Here is a 23770-nt window from a genome sequence, read left to right on the forward strand (position 1 = left end):
TAAAACCTGAGCATGGCACCTGCTATATATAAGGCAGGATCTCTGAGATGCAAGATTAATCTTTCCTGTCATCTATTGGAGATGGGCATACAAAACAGTGAAAGTCAGTTTGTTGAGCACTTGCTATGTGGTAGGCATTGGCAAACTTTTTACATATATTTTCTGTGGTATTTACAGATACTACTACATAATAGAGTGTGTCCCCCAGTGTACAGACTGAGTCACTAAAAACAGTTGAACAAGAATGTAGATCTGGCTTTGCTTCATTTTACTGCGATTACTACTTCATTTCTGCAATTAAAAAAATAAGTAGGTACACTAAACTACCTGGAAGTTGGTTAAGGAAGACTTAAAGGTGGTGGTATTTGAGTCTTGGAGGATAACTAGGAGTCCACATATCTATGGAGAATGAACAGCAAACAAAATCTTGAAAACACGTGCTTTCAAATGTTTTTTATGTGGTTAAAACCAAACAACTTTGAAAATTATGAAGTCTCCTTTGTCATGCTTAGTTGTATTACACTGGGGAGCATGGGAGCCACTAGAAATTGTAAACAGACCCTATCTGCATGTTTTTCTTTTTTTTTAAGATTCAAATGAATACAAGAGATTGTCAAATGCTATTATAGAGAGGTTCAGTCAGAAAACTTAGGTGTCCAGTGGATTTGAGAGGTAACATATTTGTGATAGCTGAACTTAGGAATATACATGAACACTGTCATGGAAGAAAGGCTAGGGTCTGCATCCAAAAACATAGGCAAAATTTTTTGTACCTTCCTTTGGGGAGACCATAACTTTTATCAAAGGCTTAAAGGTATGACAATCAAAAGAAAGGTGACATTCAAACCTACCAGTGTACCAAAAGTATCCATACCAAGGAAGAAGGTCAAGGACAGGTCCCTGGGGAGCAAACATTTAGACTCCTAGGTGGGAAGGTGAGAAAGAAGCCCTATTGAAAAAATAAAACCAGTAATGGTAAAATGGTAAAACAAAAGTTTAAAGACTGGGTAGTAAACAAGTCAAGAAAATATGGAATGACTGAGAAACAACTGACTGAAGAACAGCTAGGTATGGGTGCCAACACCAGTAGCAATGGGTTGTGTGAGAGGTAACACAATAGTAAGAGCTACTCTTATGAAATTTAACTAGAGATTTAATTGTAGTTAGAATGAGGCAAAAAAGAGATGTTAACATGTATATTAAAAGGAGTTCATTGGAGAGACATGTTGAAGACAGATGATTGACCAATCTCAGAGTTGGAAAGAGATTATCAACAGCACAAAAGGAATTAGCTTTGGAGTGGCAGATGGACAATACTTGATGATTACAGGTATTTACAGTTGGAATTGAAAATTTAGTTCCTAGTTTTTGACACAGGAGGCTGGATGTTGGATAGTGATTTAGGTGTGTGGCCCTGAAATTTCACTGCATTAGAATCAGTGAATATTAAGAACAGATTGTTTGGAGGGTCTCATTTAATAGATTCTCATTCATTCAGGTGCCTCTACCATTTAAGAAGCTCCATAGTTATACCTGAAAATAATGTCAATTAAATCTTAATTAAAAGAAACACCATAGTTGATTTTTAATGAACAGCTAGATCTGATAACTTACCTAGAAAGAAGCAACACTGAATTATAGGCCCCCAAAATGGAAAAGTAAGTCAACACATACCCCTGGGAACTAGAACTAGTAAGTAATCTACAATATTAAGTGTAGCAAAGAAAGCCAAAGGAAGCCTCAGGGAAGATGGAATATTGTCTTTTAAAGTAATAGTTGAAGTTTGTGAGAATAAAAGGGTTATTTCCTAAAACTTACAAATTTTTTCTTTACAATGTTCTGATTTTAACATAATTTGTTTACTTAAAACTTTGAATTTCAATGTTCTGGAAAATACTAAAATACGACCTTATTCAGCTAAAAATAAAATAAGCTTTGGCAAAAAAAAAAAAAAACCTAATTATATAATAAAAATTCTAAGATTTCCATGTAACAGCTTAGCCTAAAATAGAACATTCTAGCTTCCAGTTTTGCTTTCCTGGCTGACTTTGTTTTTACAAACCATTTAGCAACTATTAAATGCTGTAAGAGGTTTATACAGAATATCCAGAAAAAATGTAAGAAGACATCTATCTATCTAATCATTCCTGCAAGTGTAAAGATTTAGCAGACTAAAGAGGAATCTGGACATAGAAATGGAACGTCAGGTTACTGTCAAGGCCTGAACTTCTGTAGAAGTAGGGTTTTCTCCTAATCCTATACAGGGTCACTTTGCTGTGCAGGTGGGAAAGAGCAAGAACCAAGGCACCCATGGAGTGTCGAGTCAGTTTGCAGGTGTACACCAAAGGGAGAGCAAGGATGCTGGAGAAGTAAGAGACTGCCTACACAGAAGGGAGAGGGTTACTTGGTGTTGGCTTTACTCCCTCCTCTGGAACTAGATGCAGAGTTTATCTATGGGGGATTAGGCAGACCCCTCTTTGGAAAACCTGAGAGGTGGAACCATAAGCTTCCACTTCTCTGGAATGCTGAGATGCCCACTTCAGTGTTCTGGAATTTCACTTGAGAAATTTCCTTCAGTCAGTCCCTCACTTACCTTGAAATCCTGTGCATTCTGAGTTTTTACATCTTGACTCCTAAGTATTCCCAATGACTCCTTGCCAAAACAAGTGTTTTTCTTAGTCTCTTAATCTCTCCTGGCCCATATACTCCTTAAAAGTACTTTCTTCTGCTTTATACAGCAGTGCATGTTTTCCTATCCTTTTGTACTTTTACTTAGGAAGATTTTTTTTTAATTAAAAAAATCAAATAAAGTCTCCTTTCACATCTTTCTTGTTCTATAAAGTAACTACTGAATTTATCTTCTGTAGATCCTTTTTTTGAAAAAACTGAGATTGCATGTGCAGTTTGCCTTTTTTAAAATTCAGTGTATCTTTTTCCATGTTGATGTAGATCCTCATTTCTACAACTGTGTAATATTTCATATGAATGCAGCCTAATTTACCCATTCTTTCACTGATACTCAAGTGTCTATTCACAACTATAATGTGTCACAGCGACTATCCTACTGTAACTGATTTCTGAGATTTTTACAACTGGATAAAGTTATCAAGTATGTAGTGTATATTTAGAATTTTGACAATGCCAAATTGTCCTTCTTGGGTCACACCAATTTAATCTCTCACCAGCAGGGTATTTTGTTTAAACCTCTTCCAATACTCATTATCCATTTTTTTAGTTTTTACTAGCGATGTGCAAAGAGCATTCTTTCTTGTGCATTTGAGTATCTTTTAACTTGCTTTTTTTTCAAATTGATGTCAACTAATACAACATACATTAGTTTCAGGTGTACTTGCTCTTTTAATTACGTTTTTTGTGCATTACTTCTAGAGTTATTCTTTTTCAGACTTGATAATAAAGCTGGTCTACCTTTGATCTCAACTGCATGTTAACATACCTTGTAGCCTTTTATGTTTATAAATTTTTTCTCTGTGGTCTTCAGGGTTCATATTGCTTAGGAAGGCCTTCGCAATATGCATAAAACAACCGTTAATTCTTAAATTTTTGTATATGGAAATGAAGAGCCTAAAGAGCCTACATTCCTGTATTTGAAATGCTACCTCTATAATGAACATACACATGGGATTACTTCTGAATTCTAGTTTGTTCCATTAATCGAATTGTCCAGTCCTATTCCAATACCTCCCTGTTCTAAATACTCTAGCTTTGTACTTGTGATGTGTATTTGGGTTATTGTATTTTTTTAAAAAACATTTTGGTTAATCTTGCACATACATTCTTCCAGAGAAACTTTAAAACCATTTTGTTGGGTGCCTGGGTAGCTCAGTCAGTTGAGCATCCTTCAGCTCAGGTCATGATCCATGGTATGTCAGGTTCTGCACTGACAGCACAGAGCCTGCTGGGATTCCTTCTATCCTCTCTGCCCCTCCCCCGTTTGTGCTTTCACTCAAAATAAATGAACTTTAAAAAACCCCAAAACTTCAGATAATAAAAATCATCTTGTTGATTTCCACTAAAAATTGTTAAGTATTTTTCCTCAAAATGCAAAAAATTTATAATCTGAGGTGAATCTTATCTTTCCATTGCTGAGCCTACTCATGTAGGGGCACAGCATTCTTTCCATTTATTTTGATTTTCTGTAACATACATAAATGAAATTTTATGTTTTGATGTAGGTTTTCCTTTTTTCTTGATAGATTTCACCATTGTTGCTGCTAATGTGAATAGTTCTTTAGAAGTTGTTTATTTGGTTTATAAAAAAATCTCAGTGTTGCTCTGAGAGCTTACCATCTTACTTCCAATGTTTCTTGGTTTTTTAGTTGTTTTAGATTTCCAGGTAAACATTATCATATACATTAATTTCTTCCCTTCCAATTTCATACCTTACCTTACTACAGTGGATCCCTAATTCTCAGAACAATGTTTAATTGTAGGAATGACAGCAGATAACCTAAACAATGCCATTAAGTGTGCTGTTTATCTTTGGTTGATACCCTTCATCCAGTTAAGCAAGCTTCCTTTTATTAATGTGAACTGTATTTTTAAGAAATCAGTAATTTTCAATATCAATTAAGATTATATAGTTTTTCTTCTCCAACGTAGGAAATTTTCATTACATGTCTAATGTTGATCATCCTTGACCATAACCCAACTTGGTTATTATGTTATTTTCTAAATGCACTGGTGGCTTCTTAGTTTCCTTAATTTCTTTGCAGGTATATTCCTAAGCGGCACTGAGCTGGGTTTTTTTTTCCAGTATCCTTGTTTAGATTCTGTTATAGTTCTGCTACCTTCATATCTGGGATATACTACATTCTTCTCTATGCTTTGTTCCTGGTGACTTTTGTCAGGGGTATGTAGAGCATTCTTTTATGCTTCCTTTATTAAGGTTTTCTAACTCTTCAATTTTTTGAAATCTGTATTTTCCTAGAAAATTATCCAAGTCAACTTTCAAGATTATTAGTATATAAGGCTATGCTAGGGGTGCCTGGGTGGCTTAGTTGGTCAAGCATCTGACTTCAGTTCAGGTCATCATCTCATGGTTAGTGGGTTTGAGCCCCACGTCGGGCTCTGTGCTGACAGCTCATAGCCTGCAGCCTGCTTCAGACTGTATCTCCCTCTCTCTTTCAAAAATGAGTAAACATTATAAAAAAAAAAAAAAAAGGCTAGGCTAAATTCACTTCTAATTTTGGAGGTCCCTAATATCCATAATATGTTCCCTTTGTTTCCAAAATTGTTTTCTCCTTTTCTTCTTTAGATTTGCTAAGTGTCTACTCTTTTCAAACAACAGCTATTATTACTAATTTTATTTTCTATTTCATTAATATCTTTTATTTTTAATTCCTTTTATTTTGGGAGATCTTATTTTTTCTGCTTCTTTGTTGTTTCTGTTTTCTTTTCTGATCCTTCCTGCCACGTGTGTATCTTTTATTTTTATTTATTTATTTTTTTCAACGTTTATTTATTTTTGGGACAGAGAGAGACAGAGCATGAACGGGGAAGGGGCAGAGAAAGAGGAAGACACAGAATCGGAAACAGGCTCCAGGCTCTGAGCCATCAGCCCAGAGCCTGACGTGGGGCTCGAACTCACGGACCGCGAGATCGTGACCTGGCTGAAGTCGGACGCTTAACCGACTGCGCCACCCAGGCGCCCCAACGTGTGTATCTTTTAAGGATGTGCTGACCCTCAGTGAGTTTATCCACACAACATAGCAACATATGAAGCCTTTACCATTAGCCTATGTAGCCTGTGCAGGCTACAAAGTCTGTATTAATCTGGAGTCAGAGTGGGTTCCAATTCCCCACTTCCTACTTATGAGATCTCGGCCAAATGTGAGCAGTTTCTTCATCTGTAAAACAGAAATAATAATACACATTAAGTTTGAAACTATTTGCAAATCATTTAGCATAGAAACTTGCTCCTATTAGTAACTCAATAGGTGTTTGGTAAGATAAAACACCTCAGTTGCCCTATTTCTAAAAATAAGGGGATTGGGATGACTAATCCCAAATTCCCTCCCAAGTGCGAAAAAGTTTATTTTCAGTCTATCAGTTCATCCACCAGACAATCAACCGATCAAGCCACCCACGAACCCCCACCACAATTACTAAGCCTTCCACTTGAACTAAGTATTCCAAATGTCAGGAACACCAAGATGAATAATGAAAAGGTCTTTACCTTCCAGAAGCTCAGAGTCCTTGGGGAGTAGGGGTGAAAATCAACTATTAAACAGTCATTATAATGTAATATGGTAAGTGGTTTAATAAAGTCTGTGGAAATTCAGACTTTGAAAAGTATGTGCAGCAAAATCAAAGACCTAGGTTGAAAACCTAATTGAGATACTTAATACTAGCTGTGAACCTTCAGGCAAGTAATGTTGATGCTTTATTTCTCTTTCTGTCCCTTTCTGTCTCTATACCGTCCTGGTAGGTTAAGGATTGAATAAGAAAGCAAATACAAAGTATAAAGTGCCAGAGTCACATGAACTCAGCAAAGAGCAGTTGTTAACATTACTAATATTACAAGAGGCTATGGAAGTTAAAGAAAGCCAATTCACTGTACTTCAAGAGAGGAATGATAGGGTCTGGGGAATATCCCAAACGTGTTTACGGAACAAACCCTGAGGATGGAAAAAAAAAAAAAAAAAAAGAATGAAAGGGCAATTAAGGTGGGTGATGCTCTTAAAGGGCAGAGAATTCTAATTTTTGTATTCTCTGCTGCTAGCATTATATCCAACCCACATATTCCTTCTCTGTCTCCGTTTTTTAGTAGGCTCCACGCCCAACGTGGGGCTCGAACTCAAGACCTGGAGATCAAGAGTCCCGTGCTCTACCGACTGAGGTAGCTAGGTGCCCCGTGAACCATGTATTTTCAATAAAGAGTGAATGGAAGAATACCCGTTAAATAATAAGGTTGGAGAAATAAAAGATTTGAGCGAAACTGCTGCCAAGTATCATTTTACATTAAAAGGAACCTAGGAGTTAGAGTCAGGAATCATGGAGCAGTCTTTTGACTACTGACCTGTGTTTATACTGGCTCCACAACTTACCTGCTGTTTGGCTTTAGCAAATTACTGATACCTTGAATCGCCTCACATACAAAACAGGGCTAACACCTACCTTACACAATTATGCTCAGAATTAAGTACCAAGCAATTATCCAAGAGCCTGGCACTAATAAAGCATTCAATAATGAAAGCGGCTGCAGCTAACTTCTCCTTTGGGTCTTTCTCAGTACCTGTGAAATGACAGGATAAGAACAAATTTCCTCCAATGTTCCAACAAGCACTGAAAAATTATACTAGGTTTGCCAAGGACGAAGAAAGGCCCCGCCCGGCCCGCACCACACAGGTCACCTACGCAAACTGCAGTCCTGGAGCCCGCATCTGCGTCGCTGAGCCATGGAAGGCGTGATCGATGCCAGGCCGTTAGAGAGACGGGGCCTAGACAGGCTGCATGTGAGACCCCGCGGAATCTCAGGAACACCAGCCCACACCACCATCCGATTTCTCTAGAGGCGAAGCCTCGAAAAAGGTTGAGGGGAGGCCGGAAGTGACGCAAGGTCGTGAGGAACCGGAAATGACCGCAGCACGCCGGAAGTTTACCCGTTTCCAAGGCAACGGCACCAACCGCAACTACAACCGGTTAGCTGTAGTCGGGACGCTGGAAAGCACCTCGGAGGAGAGGGTAGCGGCTGACGGCGGCCGCCGCCAGAGCGACTCGCGGAGAGTAGCAATCGAAGACGGCGGCCGCCTCACTAGTCATCGCGTTTGGAGGACAAACGGCCGACATGGTCAAAGCGGCGGCCAGTTAAGGGAAAGAGTTAGCGAAGACAGGGGAAGTATCCGTGAAGACGGCGGCCACCTCTATAGGGGCTCTAGAAGAGTACGTGAAGACATCAGCTTCTCCCGCAGTGACTCGAGAAGAGTCAATGAAGACCTTGGCAGTGTCCCTCTGGGGAGAGTTAGGGGAGATGGTGGCCGCTGTTACAGCACCTCCTGGGAGACATTAAGGGGAGACCGCGGCTTCAGCAGCAGCGACGTGAATTTAAGTGAAGTCGGTAGCCACCAAACTAGTGACTGTGAGGGACCGGTCCGAGAAGACCGCGGCCTCCGCTTCGGTGATTCTTGGGAGGGGGTCAGAGAAGTCCCCCAAACCAGCGACTCCGGGGAGAGAATCAGTGACTACCACAGCCGCCGCCTCAGTGACTCTTGGGAGGAAGGGAGTGCCGATGGCGGCCACAGCCTCAGTAATTTCTGGGACGGAGTAAGTGAAGATCGCGGCTACGCGGCCAGCGACTCCTCTGCGGTGAGCGTCAGCATAGACGCCAGCCGCCGCCTCAGTGGATTCTGGGAGGGAGAAAGTATAGACGAGGGTTCCCGCTGCGGGAGCTCCTGGGAGAGAACCAGGGAGGACGGCGGCCCCGGTGCTAGCGACGACGAAGGCGGTAGCCGCTGCAGTGGCTCGTGGGTGACAGCAAGTGAAGATCACCGTAGCAGTAGGGGCCTGGACTCGATTCCTCCCCGAAGTCCGCGGGATCGCACCATGCCCGGGGTGTCAGATTCAGGCCCCTCCACTTCCTCTAGGGAGACTGCAACCCCAAGTGAGTCAGACGACTTCTCTTGCCCCTGTCTCTGCCTCTCTTCTCACTTCACCCACATCACCGTTGGCCCTTTCTGGCAGTTTCGTTTCTCAGCTGTTACTCCTAATTTCCCTCTGACATATTTTAAGTGGGTCCCAAGGCTGTTCACCTGTTTCTCATCCTCCCTCCAGGTTTCCTCACTTTCTTTCCACCTGCTATATTCCCGAGACTTCCTACCCAGATTGACATCAACGCTTGTTAAATCTTATGGACCCTTGGCTTCTCTGCAGCATTTGACCCTGTGGAGATGACTTTAGATTTACCTAGTTTTCTTCCAATCTACTGACTCTCCCTTTCCCTTTGATGACTTTTCTACCATCCTCTCCTTAAATGCTGTTCCCCCCTCCGTGGATAGTGCCATCACTGATGCTTTTTTTTTTTTTTTCCTGGTCATGTACTATGACTTCAACCCCTTTGAAATCTTTATTATTCAACCATCCAGTAAATATTTACTGAGGGCTTACTATTTGCTGTGTCTTAAGGATATATCAGTGAAGACGACAGACACATTCCTTACATTTTAGGAGGAAAAATAAATACTGAGCAAATACTGACTAGTGTGATGAATATTATAAAGAAGAGTATAGTGTCCTTGGCTTCAGAATGGGGTGAGGGTAGGTATCAGAAAAAAACTATGTATGAATACTGAGAGACACCTACCACTGAGATCTGCTGCAGACAAATATATACAGCTCCCTCTGGAACTCTTTGGCACCTCAAGATCAACATGAGAAAAATAGGATTTTGTGTCCATATGCCCTCTCCGTCCTTCTTGGAATTATCCCATTATGCCTTCCTTATTTCACCCACTGTATGCATCCTATTTCCATATTTGTTGACTGTCTCCTTTTCTGTTCCTGCTGTTACTCTCAGTTGAGAGTTTCAGCCTCTCTGGTGTGGACCACTGTAGCTTCTTACAAGGTCTTCCTGAGTCTCTAGTCTTACCTTTTTGCTCCCCTTCAGCAATAGGATGGGTTTGTGTGTGTGTGTGGGGGGGGGGGGGGGGTTTCTTGACCGCATCCTACAATTCATGCTGTCTAGGATGCCTTTCCCTTGTCCCCATTTTATCTGGCAAACTCCTGTTAATCCTTGAAGATTCATCTTAGAACTCACCTTCCCCAGAAATCCTTTTCTTTCTCATTTCCTTCTATCCTGGCTGATTTAGAAGCCTTCTGTGCTTCCATAAGTTCTTATGAATATTTGTCATTGTTCTTATTGTATTATTTTATAATTTTTTTGTTTGTATCTTTCTGTGAGTTCTTTGAGGATAGAGACCATGTTGCCTTCATCTTTTTATCTTTATGGTAGAGACCAAATTAATGTTGAGTGGATACATGGGTGGATGAATGAATGAATTGGGATGGAATGTGGTGGGGGAGAAAAGGCTGTAAAGTTAGATGTAGCCAAGTTAGTGGAGGGCATACATTGTCATACTGAGGGTTTGGGCTTTGTTCTCTAGACTAGCAGTGGATAACCAGATGCAGTTAGTGGAATAGAGGCATGGAGTGATCAGGATAGTGTCCTTGTACATGATGGATTAGAATGTCCTGTATAAAATGGATTAGAGTGAGTAGAACATCATTTGTAGATCTTGTATTACTAGTTTAAAGGAGAATAATCAAAGTCTGACCTAGGGGATTACGTCATTAAACGTCATTAAGTGGCTTGGTTATTTTTGGTGCCCTCCTTACTCCCTTCCCCATATGCATATTTCTTAATTGTTCTTCAAGATCTTGCTCACATGTTTACTACTCCAACGTCTTAATTTCACCTATACTCACTTAGGGCAATACTGTCATTTTTTTTATTTTATTGAATTTATCCAAATACATTTTCTTTTTTTTTTCTTTTTTTTTCTTTTTTTTTAAAAATTTTTTTTTCAACGTTTATTTATTTTTGGGACAGAGAGAGACAGAGCATGAACGGGGGAGGGGCAGAGAGAGAGGGAGACACAGAATCGGAAACAGGCTCCAGGCTCTGAGCCATCAGCCCAGAGCCTGACGCGAGGCTCGAACTCACGGACCGCGAGATCGTGACCTGGCTGAAGTCGGACGCTTAACCGACTGCGCCACCCAGGCGCCCCTCCAAATACATTTTAAAGTGTTGGTGGAAATAAAATGCATTAAATCCCTGTTCATTTGCCATCATATTTCTTAGTGCCTGGAATGTGCTAGATGCTCAGAAAGGATTTTGAATAAAATGTTACAGCATTTTGCTAAGGGGTGGCATGAGATGCAATTCCATCCCTCAAAGAAATTAACATTTGAGTTATTGAGAAAGGACATACACATGGATAAGTAGTAGTACAAGATTGCCTAGATTTTCTACCAGAAATGTTGGTGAGTTCTTTTGAAAACAGTTTGAGGTCAGGAATCATGACTTTTTGTTTAGGAAATGCTTTGATTAAACTCTGTACTCTTCCTCCCCCAACATCTGTTCATGCTGAGATATCTGTATTGCTTCTGGCTTACAGTACAGATTAAATATTTCACAGTCACAGTGCAGTTTTGTGATGTTTGGAACATTAAATTATAAAACATAAGACCCCTAGAGTGTATGAAGTAAAAATTGTGACCTGCCATTCCTTTCTTAGTGTAGTAGTATGAGAAAGATAAGAAAAGTATATTGATAGAATGTATCAGCCTATGTGAGGTGAGGCTCTTGTAAAGTCTTTATCACTGGAGAGTAGGCCTTTGTTACGGAGAATGCACTGCGTATATTTCAGAATCATTACTTTCCCCCTTCCCCTGCCGAAGACATGAAAAGAGTCTTCTTGACTTTTCACAGTGATAACCTGGTGGGATTTACCCTAGTGGGGTAAAATCTATGAAAATGTGGGGGCCTTCTAAGACTGTGGCCTCAAGAGTTTCTCACTAGTAGGCTAATGCTTTCCCGACATCTAGCAATTTGTCACAGTTACCATTTCAGGGCTTCTAGGAGTTTATGGCTCCAGTGGCTTCTGCTCCCGGTAAGCTGAACTTGTTTGTGCTTCTGTATTTGTGTGTCTCTCCAGACTTGAGGACGCAGTTGGCCTTGAGACCTCAGTTCTCTGATAAGTCCAAGAAAAGTAATTGATTTTCTGTTTGACAGCTTTTTTCCTGTATCTATGCGAGTGACAACTTCAATGCTCTTTATGTGTTAGAGCTGAAATGGAAGTCTGATTAAGATGTTAACCACAAATATGTTTGTAATAAATTATTTGGAAAATCAAAGTGATTTTGTGCTTTCTATTGAATCATTGCTTTAGGCTTTTTTTTTTTTTTGTAATATATTTTAAGCAATTTTTCAATAGGTGCCCAGAAGAAAGTGCATTTTGGTAACATACATGATGCAGTACGGGCTGGAGATGTAAAGCAGCTTTCAGAAATAATAGAACGTGGAGCCAGCATTAATGAAGTTGACATTCTCCATAAGTTTTCCCCCTTACATTGGGCAGCACATTCTGGAAGTTTGGAGGTAAGAAGCTGTATAAATCATTAAACTGAAGTAAGTTTACAGCTGTTAGCAATTTTGAAGATTTAGCAAATAGGACTGAGACTTTATGCTAGGTATTTGAAATATTTTTCTTTTTCCTCTTTTTTTAAAGTTTGTTTGTTTGTTTATTTATTTATTTTTTGAGAGAGATAGAGCGTCAGCCGGGAGGGGCAGAGAGGGAAGGAGAGAGAGAATTCCAAGCAGGCTCCGCACTGTCAGAGCAGAGCCCCAAGGGGGCTCAAACCCACGAACTGTGAGATCACGACCTGGGCTGAGATCAGGAGCTGGATGCTCAACCGACTTAGCTACCCATGCGCCCCAGAAGTATTTTTCTTTTTCAATTCATCGTGATATTTGTTGTTCTGGTTACTGTACCTTTGTAACAAATTATCCCAAAAGTTAGTGGCATAAAATAAACATTGATACTCAGAAGCGAATCAGGAATTTGAATCTCATGGATAGCTCGTCTCTTTTTCATGATGTCTGGGGCTTCAGCTAGAAGATTGAAATACTGAGGCTGAAATCTTCTGAAGGCTTGTTCACGCAGATGTCTGGTGGAAGATGCAAGCTACAGGCTGGCTGCCTTAATTCCTCTCCATGTGAACTTTTATGTGAGGCCTCTCCACCTGGGCTAATTTGTGATTCCTCACAATGTGGTGGCTGAGTTCTAAAGGCAAGCCTGGAGGGTAACTTACAGAGGGTAACATATGAATACCTAATGCTATCAAATCTTAATATTTTTGCTATGGTTGCTTTAGATTTTTAGAAAATAAATGGAACCTCACAGATGTATTTGAAGTCCCTTAGCACTCCTCACGGGTGCCATTCCTCCCCTAACAGCTCCAGAAGTAACTATTACCCTGCATTTGGTGTTTGATATTCCCATGTAGGGGCACCTGTGTGGCTCAGTCAGTTGAGCGTCAGACTTTTAATTTGGGCTCAGGTCATAATCCTAGGGTCATGGGATTGAGCCCCATTCACCGTGGAGCCTGCTTGGGCCTCTCTCTTTCTCTCTCTCTCTCTCTCTCTCTCCCTTCCCCCTGCCCCCTCCCTTGCCCTTGGGCATGCTCTCCCTTTCTCTCTCTCAAAATAAGTTAAAAAAATACTATCTATGTTTTATGCTGTTATTAAATGATTGTATCATTGTTTTTAATAACATTTTATATAAATGACATTATACTGTGTTCATCATCCTGCAGCTTTTTGTGTTCAACAATGTATTTTTGAGGCTTAACTATGATGGCATTTATGTATTCCATTTCTTTCAGGCATGTTATAATTATTCTTAGACTAATATCATCCATTTTTCAATGGCTATTTAGTTGGTTTTATTTTTTAGCTAGTACAGGCAGTGCTTACTGAATATTTTTATGCAAAAATTATTCTCAGGTTGTGTACAAGGCCAACTGCACTTTTTCCTCATGATTAGAGATTATGTGTGGAGAACTTATTTTAATTACCACATTTCCCTAGCCAGTAGGCTGCAGGAGGTCTGCTATGAAGTGTTTGTTTTTTCCCCCTACCACACAGAGACTGCTTTCTATGAAAATGGCTTCTCTGTGTGATTTCTTGTTTGTTTGGGTTTCTCTGCTTCTCAAAACTGAATCTGGCCTGGAGAATCTCTCCGCCAGTTGTGTGCCCCACTTGAACTGTTGTAAACAAGGATTTTTTGATTTGGCCTATTAGTGGCTCCCTCTCATCTAGGAAGTATGTGCCATGATGGTTCTTTCTCAGTTTGTAGCCCTGGGTGGGTATGTTCTCTGTTTCCTTCCATATCCCTATTGGATCTACACTTTGGCAGCTTTCCCATTTGTTTTGTAGCTTCAGATGTTTCTTAGTTTCATCAAGGATAGAGTTTTATTCCTGTTTTTCTTGCTTTTTTTTTTTAATGATTTCAAAGAGAGTGGGGTTTCCTCTCTTTTGTGGTATCCTTTCAGCCTTTCTGATTACTCCCAGTCTTCTTTGGTTAACCTCCTCTGACTACTCTATAAATATAAGTATTTTTTATATTTCTGCTAATAGCCTTTTCTCTCCTACTTTATGTACTCTCTCTAAACAGTCTTTTAGCATTCCTTGGTTTTATCACTACTACATAATTATTGATTTGCTTTCTCTCTTGAACTCTGCTTATGTATCAGGTGCTTGATCAATAACAGCACATATGCATCTGACTGGATCTCTAATTGGTCTGAAACTAAGCTAGTACTCTTTTCCCTCCCTTTCTTAGTTTTCCAGGCTATTGACTTGGCATCATTATTGCATTGTCTCCATTTTTTCCAGAAGTGAAACACAATATCAACATTTGTCTGAAGGTGCACTTGATAATGCAGTGAGAACTGATCATTAGGTCATTGATTTTGTTCCATCTTTGTCTCCTGAGTTTGTCCTCTCCACCCTTTTAGCCACTGCTTTAGATCTAATTGATTTTCTTCTTTTGAAACCTTTAACTCTGTGTAGTGACTCTTTATCCCCTATAGGATAAAGTTCAAGCGACTTAATATAAGAGACTTCTCTCTGCAACCTCATCTCTCATCATACTTGTTTTATTCTGTAATACTGGTGACTACTGTCATTTCCCAAACTAGCCTGCTGTTCTTTGTTATCCTAGACTTTACACATACGGTTTTATCTGCCTGGTTTCACTCACCTCTTCCTACTGGTTACTTAGTTGAATTCCAGGTCAGGCAGCACCCACTTGGCAAAGCTTTCTGTGTCCGCCGCCCCCCCCCCCCCAACATCCCTTAGTAACCTACCTAGGAGCTACACCTAAATCTTACACATATATTTAAAACTATATTTATTTGTATTTATCACATTGAATTGATCACTTTGAATCTCTTTTAGATTTTGAGCTCTTTGAAGGTACCATTTGGGTTTTGTTCCTCTTTTTTTCCACATTTGGCATATTGGATTCTCAATAAATGTTTGCTGTATAGCTGAATTTGCTGAACTAAATATATATACATTAAAAAAAAAACAAGCCCCACATATATATATGTGTGTGTGTGTGTGTGTGTTTAAGATTTATTTTTGGGACACGCCTGGGTGGCTCAGTCAGTTGCGTGTCTGATTTTGGTTCAGGTTATGATCTCATGGTTTGTGGGTTTGAGCCCCGTGTTGGGCTGTGTGCTGACAGATTCTGTGTCTCCCTCTCTCTCTGTCCTTCCCTCCACTCATGCTTTGTCTCTCTCAAAGATAAATAAATGTTAAAAAAAAAAAAGTAAAAGATTTATTTTTAGAGAGAGAGAGAGCAAACAAGTGGGGAGAGAGGGAGGGAGAGGGGGAGAGAGAGAATGAGAGAGAGACAGAGAGAGAGAGAGAGACAGAGAGAGAGAGAATCTCAAGCAGGCTCCATGCCCAGCACAGAGATGACATGGAGCTTGATCCCACAACCCTGAGATCATGACCTGAGCCAAAATCAAGAGTCAGATGCTCAACTGACTGAGCCACCCAGGCGCCCCTTAAATTTATATTTTAAGTGTTATCATAGTGCATAACAGATATTCCAGAAATGTTTGTTGAATTTTAACAAAAATAAGTTAAACCAAAACATTTTGGTTCCTGTCTACCTTTCCATTTAAAGATCATCTCCTCATTCTCTACTTGCCTACTACATTAATGCTCTCACATTTTGTTATCCTTTCTGAAATTTCTTAAGACTGTGGTACTTATGTTGGTAACATAATCACTAGATAAACAACTAGTGAAGACTATGCTTCATTAGACTTCATTTTTTTTTTTTCTTCATGAGATGAAATCAGCTCTTGAGCCCCTATGGTAAACTTTTTATTTCAGATATATTTTTTACTTCCAGAATTTCTTTTTCTTCTTTCTTTTTTTAAAAATAACTTGTCTCGGGGCGCCTGGGTGGCTCAGTCGGTTAAGCGTCCGACTTCAGCTCAGGTCATGATCTCACAGTCTGTGAGTTTGAGCCCCGCGTCGGGCTCTGGGCTGATGGTTCAGAGCCTGGAGCCTGTTTCAGATTCTGTGTCTCCCTCTCTCTCTGACCCTCCCCCGTTCATGCTCTGTCTCTCTCTGTCTCAAAAATAAATCGTTAAAAAAAATGTTTTAAAAATAAAAATAACTTGTCTCTTTGTGTATATTTTCTTTTTTTTTCATTTTCTGCAATTGTATTACTACTTTCACATTTTAAAGTTAACTTGGAAATATAATAGTATTTCATATATTTGGATAGGAATCAATATTTTAATATTCATGGACACAAAATAATTACAATTATTTGAAATTAAAATGAATCTTAATAATTTATAGCTGAACAATAGTCTCAAAAACATAGATACTTATAGTTTTATTATAATTCATATAATTCATTTTTATCCACAACTTTGAAATTGAATTGTTTGCCAAACATAGCATGAATTAAGCAAAACTTTAATTCAATTAATACATTTTTATGAGTGTGTATTTATTTCTATTAAAGATTTTATTTAAAAAATTTTTAATGTTTATTTATTTTTGAGAGAGAGAGACAGAGTGTGAGCTGGGAAGGGACAGAGAGAGGGAGACAGAATTTGAAGCACGCTCCAGACTCCAAGCTGTCAGGACAGAGTCTGATGTGGGGCTTGAACTCATGAACCACGAGATTATGATCTGAGCCTAACTAAGATGGATACTTAAGCAACTGAGTACACAGGTACCTCCCTCCTTTTTTCTGATAAGTGCACTCTTTTTTTTTTATATGTTTATTTTTGAGATAGAGGCAGAGCATGAGCGGTGGAGAAGCAGAGAGAGAGGGAGACACAGAATCCAAAGCAGCCTCCAGGCTCTGAGCTGTCAGCACAGTCTGAGGTGGGGCTCTAACCTATGAACTGCAAAATCATGACCTGAGCCAAAATTGGACACTTAATGAACTGAGCCATACAGGGACCCCTTTTATGTTTTTAAGTAATCTCCATACCCAACATGGGACTTGAACTCACAACCCTCACAGGGTCAAGAGTTGTATGCTCCGCTGACTGAGCCAGCCAGGCTCCTATATGTGTGTGTGTTAAGAAAAAATTTTTATAAGTATACTCCTTAATCGCTGTTTCAGCCACTCCTCAGTCACCTCCTCTCTGATAACTATCAGTTTGTTCTCTATAGTTATGAGTCTGTTTCTTGGTTTGTCTTCTCTCTCTTTTTTTTTTAACCTTTGCTCATTTGTTTTGTTTCTTAAATTCCACATAAGAGAGAGATCATATGTATTTGTCTTTCTCTGACTGACTTATTTCTCTTTGATGAGTCATTGTCATCATACTTTCCTTTAATTTTTTAAAATGTTTATTTGTTTTGGGATAAAGAGAGAGCACTAGTGGGGAAGGAGCAGAGAGAGAGAGAGAGAGAGAGAGAGAGAGAGAGAGAGAATCCCAAGCAGGCTCCACATTGTCAGTTCAGAGCATGACGTGGGGCTTGAGCTTAGGAATTGTGATATCATGAGCTGAAATCAAGAGTCAGATGCTTAACCAGCTAAGCCACTCAGGTGCCCCTCCTTTAATTCTTTAAATATAAATTCTTTCATTTTTATTTATTTTTTAAAGTTTATTTATTTTGAGAGAAACAGAGACTGTGTGAGTGGGGGAGGGGCAGAGACAGGGAGGCAGAGTCTCAAGCAGGCTCTGCCAGTACAGAGCCTGACATGGGGTTTGAAGTCACAAAACCTCGAGATCATGGCCTGAGATGAAACCAAGAGTCAGATGCTTAACTGACTGGGCCACTAGGCGCCCCTAAATATAAATTCTTTAAAAAAAATTCCTTTTAGTTATCCCAAACTGTTTATAATAACTGCCATATTAAGTCATATTAAGTCCAACCCTGGGCCCTTTCAGATATTGTTTCTGTTGATCATTGTATACATCTCATAATTTTTTTTGTTTGCCTAGACATTTTGAAAACAGTGCTTTTTTTTTTTTTTTTAATTGAGAGAGGTAGAGAGAGTTCGAGTGGGGCAGAGGGTGAGAGAGACTATCTCGAGCAGGTTCCATGCTAGGCCTGGAGCCTAATGTGGGGCGTGATCCCACAACCCTGGGATCAGGACCTGAGCCGAAATCAAGAGTTGGATGCTCAACTGACTGAGCCACCTAGGCGCCCCAGAAAACTGCACGTTTTAGATTATATATTGTAGCAGCTTTGAATTCTGATCTTATTCAGGTGTGCTTGTTGCTATGTGTTTGCTTGTTGACTTACCTGGACTAAGTGTATGGAATCTGTTCCCCACAGTGTGCAGTCGCTGCTTAGTTTTTTTGTTTTTGTTTTTAAAAATGCTTATTTTTTTAAAATTAAAAAAAATTTGTTTAAATGTAATTTATTGTCAAGTTAGCTAACATACAGTGTGTACATTGTGCTCTTGGCTTTGGGGGTAGATTCCCATGATTCATTGCTTACATACAATACTCAGTGCTCATCCCAACAAGTGCCCTCCTCAATGCCCATCACCCATTTTCCCCTCTCCCCAGTCTCCCCATCAGCCCTCAGTTTGTTTTCTGTATTTAACAATCTTTTAAGGTTTACCTCCCTCTTGTTTGAAACTATTTATTCCCCTTTCCTTCCCCCATGGTATTCTGTTAAGTTTTTCAAATTCCACATTTGAGTGAAAACATATGATATCTGTCTTTCTCTATTACACTTAGCATAATACCTTCCAGTTCCATCCATGTTGCTGCAAATGGCAAGATTTTATTCTTTCTCATTGCCAAGTAGTATTCCATTGTGTATATAAACCACATCTTCTTTATCCATTCATCAGTTGATGGACATTTGGGCTCTTTCCATAATTTGGCTATTGTTGAAATCGCTGCTATAAACATTGGGTACATGTGCCCATATGAATCAGCACTCCTGTATCCTTTGGATAAATTCCTAGTAGTGCTATTGCCGGATTGTAGGGTAATTCTATTTTTAATTTTTTGAGGAATCTCCACACTGTTTCCCAGAGTGGCTGTACCAGTTTGCATTCCCACCAACAGTGCAAGATGGTTCCTGTTTCTCCACATCCTTGCCAACATCTGTTGTTTCCTGAGTTGTTAATTTTAGTCACTCTTACTGGTGTGAGGTGGTATCTCAATGGGGGTTTGATTTGTATTTCCCTGATGATGAGTGATATTGAGCATCTTTTCATAAAATATCTAGGAATAAACCTAACCAAAGATATAAAAGATCTGTATGCTGAAAACTATAGAAAACTTATGAAGGACATTGAAGAAGACACAAAGAAATGGAAAACCATTCCATGCTTATGGATTGGAAAAACAAATATTGTTAAAATGTCAATACAACTGAAAGCAATCTACGTATTCAATGCAATCCCAGTCAAAATTGCACCAGCATTATTCTTAGAGCTAGAACACACAATCCTAATGTTTGTATGGAACCACAAAAGACCCTGAATAACCAAAGTAATGTTGAAAAAGAAAACCAAAGCAGGAGTCATCACAATCCTGGACTTTAGCCTCTACTACAAAGCTGTAATCATCAAGATAGTATGGTTTTGACACAAAGCAGACACATAGACCATTGGAAGAGACTAGAGGATGCAACCTGGGTGGCTCAGTCAGTTAAGTGTTGGATTTCAGCTCAGGTCATGATCTCATAGATCATGAGTTTGAGTCCTGCATTGTGCTGTGTGCTGATAGCTGAGCCTGGAGCCTGCTTCTGATTCTGTCTCCTTCTCTCTCTGCCCCTCTCATGCTCTGTTTGTCTCTCTCAAAAATAAATAAACATGAAAAAAAATTAAAAAAATAGAGAATGTAGAATTGGACCCACAAATGTATGGCCCACTAATCTTTGGCAAAGCAGGAAAAAATAATATCTAAAGGAAAAAAGACAGTCTCTTTACCAAATGGTGCTGGGAGGACTGGACAGCAACATTCAGAAGAATGAAACTGGACCACTTTTTTATTACCATACACAAGATAAACTCAAAATGGGTGAAAGACCTAAATGTGAGACAGGAAACCATCAAAACCCAAGAGAGGAGGGGCATCTGGGTGGCTCAGTCGGTTTAGCACCAACTTCAGCTCAGGTCATGATCTTATGGTTTGTGGGTTCGATTCCTGCATTGGGCTCTGTGCTGACAGCTCAGAGCCTGGAGCTTGCTTTGGATTCTGTATCTCTCTCTCTGTCCCTCCCCTGCTCGCACTCTGTCTCTGAAACATAAATAAACATTAAAAAAAATTAAAAAAAAAACCTGAGGGGGGAAAATGCAACAACCTCTTTGACTTCAGCTGCAGCAACTTCTTACTTGACACATTTCTGAAGGCAAGGGAAATAAAAGCAAAAATGAACTATTGGGACCTCATCAAGATAAAAAGCTTCTGCACTGCAAGGGAAACAATCAACAAAACTAAAAGGCAACCAATGGAATGGGAGAAGATATTTGCAAATGACATATCAGATAACGAGTTAGTATCCAAAGCAAACTCAACACCCAAGAAATAACCCAGTGAAGAAATGGGCAGATGACATGAATAGACACTTTTCCAAAGAAGACATCCAGATGGCCAACAGACACATGAAACTAATTCTTATTATTTTTAAAAAAAATTTTTTACTTTTTTAAATAAATTAAAAAAATGTTTTATTTTTGAGAAACAGAGACACAACGTGAGTGGGGCAGGGGCAGAAAGAGAAGGAGACGCAGAATTGGAAGCAGGCTCCAGGTTCTGAGCTGTCAACACAGCGCCTGATGCGGGGCTCGAACCTACAAACCGTGGGATCATGACCTGAGCCGGAATCAGATGCTTAACTGACTGAGCCACCCGGGCCCCCTAACTTTTTTTTTTATAATTTTTTTTTTAAAGAAAATTCTTATTATCTTTAAGCCTGGCTTCCTAGGGCTTACTATTGCATCAGTGACTGATCAGAGGTTGTGCTTAGGTACCTTGAGCCCGTAAGGTTTCTGTCTTTCGCTGATGAGTCTGTGTGTGGCTTGGGGAATGTTTTCCAAGTCCAAGCAGTTTATTATAAGTCAGCTTGACTTTGCTTTTTTTTTTTTTTAATTTAAATTTTTTAAAATAATGTGTTTAGCCAGGGATATATAGCCAACTTGGGCCCTCTTCAATCTTTCCTGAGAATAAGCAGCTTTGTATATGTAGATGGCCTTTTAGATTACAAGGGATAAGTGGAATCTTAGCAAGGCCCACTGGCTCTCTAATTTCTTGGGTGTTTCTATTAGTTTTATGGGAGGTCTTTTGTTTTTTGTCTTACCCAGTATTGTGACTTCAGGTGAGCTCTAATATTGCCTTTCCCAGATTGTTGGCCACTTGGGTTTGGAATTGTTTTTGACTATATGCTTGGGCATGAAATTTTCAGTCCCTCCAGCAAGACAGTGAGCTGTTCAGCTGGGGAGAAATTCTGTACCCTATAGCTATGGGGTAGGGATAGTTGTAGTCTCAGGCTAATCTGCCACAGATTCCACTTGTTGTTACTGAGATTCAGAAGATTTTCTTGAGTAAATGCTTCTTATTCTGCTATATGCCTCTGATGAATTCCCAGAGTCTTTAAATTGTTGTTTTTGAAAACTTTATCTGGTTTTATCATTGCTTCTTGGGGAGGATTTGCCAAGCTCCTCATTTAGCCATTTCTGAAATCTTATTGATTGGTCAGTTGATTTTTGGCAAAGATACAAATGCAATCCAATGGAGAACAGATGGTATTTTCATTAAATGCTGCTGGCACAATGGAACAGTCGTATGTGAGAAAATGAATCTCAACTTATATTTGGCACCTCATGTAAAAATATACTCAGAATAGATCATAAACAAAGGTAAAACTTAATCTTGTAAGACTTCTGGGAGAAAACATAAGGGAAAATATTTGCAAATCATATATCTAAGAACTTGTAGCCAGAATATATGAGACTCTTATAATTTGGTAGTAAGAAAACAAAAAACCCAAATAAAAAATGAGTGCATGACTTCAATAGACACTTCAAAAGTACCAATTGAATGGCAATTGGATGGCAATTGAGCACATGACATGTTCAACATCATTAGCCATTAAGGAAATGCAAATTAAACCCACAGTCAGATGCCACTACATACCTATTAGAATGGCAAAACAAAAACAAAAATGATACTACCAAGTATTGACAAGAATAGGGAGCAACTGGAACTCTTGTACATTGCTAGTAGAAATGTAAAATGGTATAGCCACTTTGGAAAACAGCTTGGTAGTTTCTTATAAAGTTCAACATATGCTTTACTTATGTTCCAGCAATCCTGCTTAAACATATTATCTAGGAGAAATAAAAAACTTATACAGGGATGTTTGCAATGATTTTATTCTCCTGTAACTGAATGGTGTTAGCATACAGTAGTCTGTCCCTAAATATTTGTTGATAAATTGATAACTTACTGTGATTAGTAGTGAAGTTGAGCCTTTTTTTTGTCATCATATTTTATTGGCCTTTTATCTCTCTGACAGGCAAATGATACCTAAATGTTAAAAGCCTTTTAACAAGTGATGCAGCTATAACTGGTGTGACGGTGTATCCCAATGATACAATCAATTCATTCATTCATTCTTTCTTTTCTTTCTTTCTCTCTTTCTTTTTTAAATTTTAAGTAGGTTCCAACCCAGTGTTGTGCTTGAAATAATGACTCTAAGATGGAGAATCTCATGCTTTACCGACTGAGCCAGTCAGGTGCCCCCATACAATAAATTCTTTTTTTTTTTAATTAAAAAAATTTTTTTTAACATTTATTATTGAGAGACATAAACAGAGCATGAGCATGGGAGGGGCAGAGAGAAGGGGAGACACAGAATCCAAAGCAGGCTCCAGGCTCTGAGCTGTCAGCACAGAGCCCGATGTGGGGCTTGAAGTCACGAACTGTGAAATCATGACTTGAGCTGAAGCCGGTTGTTTAAGCGACTGAGCCACCCAAGTGCCCTGACAATAAATTCTTTAAAAAGAAACTTCTTGCAGATAGAATCTCCAAACTTGAACATGTGAAGACAGTAATACCGTATGTGGCTCAGACCTCTAGTATTGTAATCTATTGAGACTTATGTTAATTAAAATATTAAATGAGGATGCATTTGACCCTTGCCCCATTTTTCTTTTTCTTTTCCTTCCCTCCCTCCCTCCCTCCCTCCCTCCCTCCCTCCTTTCTTTCTTTCTTTCTTTCTTTCTTTCTTTCTTTCTTTCTTTCTTTCTTTCTTTCGAGTTTGAGAATGAGAGCCAGAGCGAATCAATTGGGGGAAGGGCAGAGAGAGGGAGAGAGAGATTTCCAAGCAGGTTCCACATTGTCAGCACAGAGCCTGATGCAGGGCTGGAACTTAGGAACCGTGAGATCATGACCTGAGCTGAAATCAAGAGTTGGATGGTTAACCTACTGAGCTATCTAGGGTGCCCCAACCCTTGCCTCAACCATTTTTTAAAGCCACTTAAAAAAAATTTCTTTTGGGGCGCCTGGGTGGCTCAGTCGGTTAAGCGGCCGACTTCAGCTTAGGTCATGATCTCACGGTCTGTGAGTTCGAGCCCCACGTTGGGCTCTGTGCTGACAGCTCAGAGCCTGGAACCTGTTTTAGATTCTGTGTCTCCCTCTCTCTGACCCTCCCCCGTTCATGCTCTGTCTATCTCTGTCTCAAAAATAAATAAACATTAAAAAAAAAATAAAAAAAAATGTTTTTAGTGTCATC

At 39.5% G+C, this 23770-nt stretch overlaps 1 protein-coding gene across 1 annotated transcript in view; it reads left to right on the forward strand.

Annotated features, from left to right (window-relative positions):
* Positions 1-7571: 7571 nt before the first annotated feature.
* Positions 7572-23770, forward strand: part of ANKRD42 (ankyrin repeat domain 42) — a 74188-nt gene continuing 57989 nt past the window's right edge. The window contains exons 1-2 of the mRNA XM_040489503.1: positions 7572-8620; positions 11952-12115. Of these exons, the coding sequence (XP_040345437.1) occupies positions 7597-8620; positions 11952-12115 (1188 nt within the window). The 5' untranslated portion in view covers positions 7572-7596. The remainder of the gene's footprint in view (positions 8621-11951; positions 12116-23770) is intronic.

The sequence above is a fragment of the Herpailurus yagouaroundi genome, unplaced genomic scaffold (genome assembly GCF_014898765.1).
Source record: "Herpailurus yagouaroundi ecotype Mexico unplaced genomic scaffold, PumYag 180, whole genome shotgun sequence".
NCBI lineage: Eukaryota > Metazoa > Chordata > Mammalia > Carnivora > Felidae > Herpailurus > Herpailurus yagouaroundi.